General features: G+C 47.2%; 1 protein-coding gene across 1 annotated transcript; it reads right to left on the bottom strand.

Moving 5' to 3' along the window:
- Nucleotides 1–121: 121 nt before the first annotated feature.
- PPTG_24382 (hypothetical protein) lies at nucleotides 122–716 on the bottom strand (the record flags this gene model as incomplete). The annotated part of the gene is made up of 2 exons (XM_008916767.1): nucleotides 122–276; nucleotides 377–716. The coding sequence occupies 2 exons, from the start codon at nucleotides 714–716 to the stop codon at nucleotides 122–124; spliced, it is 495 nt and encodes a 164-aa protein (XP_008915015.1).
- Between the last annotated feature and the right edge of the window lie 3218 nt (nucleotides 717–3934).

The raw sequence follows: 3934 nt of genomic DNA, 5'->3' as shown, positions 1-3934 counted from the left end.
CAAGAAAATATGAATCGACACGCAATAATGGAGACTCAAAACCTCGTCGTCGAGCAGGAGAGACGGATTGAACAACGTATGCATCAGTTAGTTGATCACAATAACCAGCAGGTAGTACACGCTACTGAAGCATCCGAGAAAAGAATTCAGCATCTGCTGCAAGCCCAACTACACCGATCGCAGCAAGAAATAGCTGGGGAGTCTTCAACCCTACGGCAAACACTTCAAGTTGCACTGGAGAAAGCTGAAAGTGAGTCTCAAGAGCGCTACACGCATCTATCGAGAGCATGTGAGTCACAGATAAAAGCGTTAACAGAGCATGTTCATCTTCAAGGTGAAGCAGCAGCTCGTGATCGATCACTGATTGAGCGCTCACCTGCCTTAGGGATTACTAGTTGAAACCCCGGTGGAGGTTTATAGTTCTTTATCGCGTCTTGAACGACGACAGGGACACTTGTCGAGATCGGCGGCTGACGGATAAGTTCCACCGGCCAGGAGAGATTGTGTGAAGCCTCTCCCAAACTAGACGTGTGTTCATACGATCCATGGAGCTCCGGTTCCACATACTCTGTGGTTTGACGAGGGTGTGGCGCATCGGTCGAGGGATGTGGTACGAGCGGGTTAGTCCGTTGGCGATGCTGGTACATAGCTCTGCGTAGCTTCACAATTTCCGCCTGGGTTAGATACTTCTTGCTCCGTCCGTGGCCTGGGGTCATCTAGTCGACGACGACTTTGGTCATGCTCGGTGCCAATGTTGGCTCGAGCGAACCATGAACGCATGTTGGTAGGATGTAAGGGCGAGTGGGTAAGAGGGTGAGTTGAAACGTGGAGGAAAATCGGAAAATGAGTAAAAGAAATCTGGATTCATCACGGCTGGGAAGCCCTCGCTAAGGGACGCACGACGGTTAGATACATCGATGTGCCTAGAGAAACGAGTTCACACAGTGCGGCTTTATTGAAAAGGTTCGTGTTCTAGCTAGTATGGGTAGTAAACTATCGTGGGTCACTCACAAAGATCCGGCACGTGCGAAACGGTGACCCTACTAGGTTGGAGTTTCACTTTTAGGCTCAGAATTGTTTTTGAAACGCCAACCGATCCTTTAAACCCGGTATTTTTTGGGGTCGATTCGAGTTTTACGAAACCGAAGAACTAATAACCTCGGTATTATTGGTTCCATACCGGTATGTTCATAAAAGGCGTGGTCTTTTTACAGGAATTAACCCTCGTAGGTAATTACTCCTATATGCATTTTGACAGTTTTATTTATACCATGAGGTATGAGGATGTGATCCTTGACAGGTCGTCTCTTCGCTATTTCGACACTCGGAAAGCCGCTCGCTGAGCGTGTGCCGGATTTTCGGCTGTTTTCCGTCGCGTGTCTGATCAGCGTCATCGTTGATTCCGTGAGTACTGTGCTAACGTCTGGTCTATATGAACCGAATCGTCAGTACCTGCACTCCCTGTCGCCGCCCCGCGTATGACCAAGCGCAAGGAACGTACTTGACTATCCGTTCCGTCACACTATTGCTGATCTTTTCGGCAAGCCCGAGCACGCCCAGGCTGCCGAGTCTTTACGCAACACATTTGCGTTCAGTATCGACCGGCACTTCCGTTTTGTGAAGTTCTCCTAAATCTAATTCTAATTCCGGGCGCTATCGATCACCGCGCCAGGAACGTCTAGCAAAAGCTATCGGATTTGCTACTGGTTCGACTAGTCGACCAGCCATAGTTCCTCTGCATGTACTTGGATCGGAACTCCTTGATTACGTTACTTGTCGGTCCGAACCTGAGGTTGAACGTCGCCGGTTGAATTAGTGCATGAGTAAACGCAAGGTGGACAAAGCGTTCGACTTTTTTGACGACGAAGTAACGCCAATCCTCTCCGAAGTCATTAAACAATCTTTGTCGTGGTTTTCGTGGTAACCTCAACGAACTGTACGCAGCTCACGGCAGCTTTTTCACCCCGGCTCTTGAAGCCATTCAAGACCCGGGATTTCGCGACCGCGTAGAGAAGTGCGAATAGCAATTTTCGGCGCTTTGACGAATCTGGAACTTCAAATTAAATGTTTCAAGCGGCTCGAGCGCGTCTCTAAGATTCCTCGCTTTTAGTTAACTCTTAAGTGATTTTTTCTTAGTCAATTATGATTTCTTTAAATCCGCAAGGATGGTCCAATGAGACTATCACTCAGAAACTTGTAGAAATGGTCGACAAGCAGGAACAGCTGTTTGAAGTCATGAATAAGCGTGACGTGAAAGTGGAAGGTATCCGTTTGCCACAATTTCATGGCAAAATGAGAGAATCTGTAGATTTGTACTTCGAGCAACTTACTCAATACGTTGAGGCCAAAAATATTGTCTGGCAAGACGACAACCAAAGTTCATGAATTTTGGCCATCTGTAACGGGCTAAGTGACACCCGTTACCAAGCGTACAGTGTTGCTTGTGAGGAAGTAGGTAAAATTGACTCTGCGTTGGATTGGGGTCCCAACGTTAAACTTATACTGTGCTCTAATTGGCCACCGCGCACTCGCGGTGGCACCTGTGTGACAGTGGCCTGTCACACCATCACTACTGCGAACTTTAAGGGAAATGCTGCCGCTTGGTACAAGCTGAATATGGGTGATATCAAGGACATGGAGGACCTCGTGGCCAAGTTGACCAATGAATTTGTCCCTTTGGATTTGCAAAAGCGCTTGCGTCATCAACTGTACGCGCTCGAGCAGAGGAATTGCTCTAGCTTGGAAAATTTTGTCTCCCGCTTTCGTGAAGCCATCATGCAAGTGACAGACATGAGTGAGTTGGACAAGATCACCTATTTCACGCGTGGACTTGTGAGTCCTACGCATGAAGAGGTTCAGTATCGCCGCTGTACGACAATGTCGCAGGCAACGAAGATCGTGATCGATCTCATCATGTCCGTGGAAAGAACTACCGTCCACCATCATTCATTTCACAGGACTGATCAGGCTCTCATTCCAACTACAATCAGCATCAACAGCAAGCTGCACCTACGCGCGTTCTGAAGAACGAATCCGAGCCAATGGAAATTGTTGAAGTGGAGGTGATGAAGTGGAGGAGCTTGAGTAGATGAGAGAAAAAAGAGTTGTGATTGAAAATTATATGTTTGTCTTCATCGTTTCCTGGGCACGATTGATTTAGATTTCCTCTAAAAGGTTATGCAATTGGCTTATCCAGGGTTGGGTACAGAACATATTTTGTGTGGTAAGACATTTTGTACAATAACTTGTACGCTATGTCACCAATTAGGACGCATCATTGACAGAAATTGATTTCAAGAGTGCTAGAAACCGCCGCCCCGTTTCTTCGTCATCGTCTCGTAAGTGATGTCACTATTGCAATAAATCTGGTCATGTTATTGAGCAGTGTTTCAAGCTGAAGAACAAGGAGAAGTATGCTCGACAGAATCGTCACGAGCAATCTGCCGCGAACTTTAATTCTTCTTCTCCATCTACGACTGCTGCTAATGATCGTTCCTCACCGACACGTTCGGATGACGAGGTTGGTGTTGTTGAAGTGGAAGAGATATCCACATCCACCTTGTCGCCATGCATTGAGAGAACGAACTCATTGGTAAACTAGGGACTTGTGATGGGAATCCTGTCGTCATCATGTTCGGCAGTGGTGCAACACGCAATGTTGTTTGCCCAGGGTTAGTCGCTAACACGACAACTTCTGGTATCTCGCAACTTCCCGATTCGATGGAACTTCTACGAAAGTGCGTTTTGTGAAGAAAGGTCAAGCAACAATCGAATTTGGTCGCTACCGCTTCCGCAACACCAAGTTATAGAATGACCTCTTGGATCTGCTGTAACGGGGTTACACGGGTTTACACCTGGTGTATTCCACACATGGGTACGGAGTACCCGAGTTAACAAACCTTCAGTACATGACTCGTAGAGTTAACAGTGGCCT

This window comes from Phytophthora parasitica, assembly GCF_000247585.1.
Source record: "Phytophthora parasitica INRA-310 unplaced genomic scaffold supercont2.88, whole genome shotgun sequence".
In the NCBI taxonomy this organism is placed as follows: Eukaryota; Oomycota; class Peronosporomycetes; order Peronosporales; family Peronosporaceae; genus Phytophthora; species Phytophthora nicotianae.
Note: the sequence above shows the minus strand (reverse complement) of the source record. Positions and strands in the feature narration are given on the sequence as shown.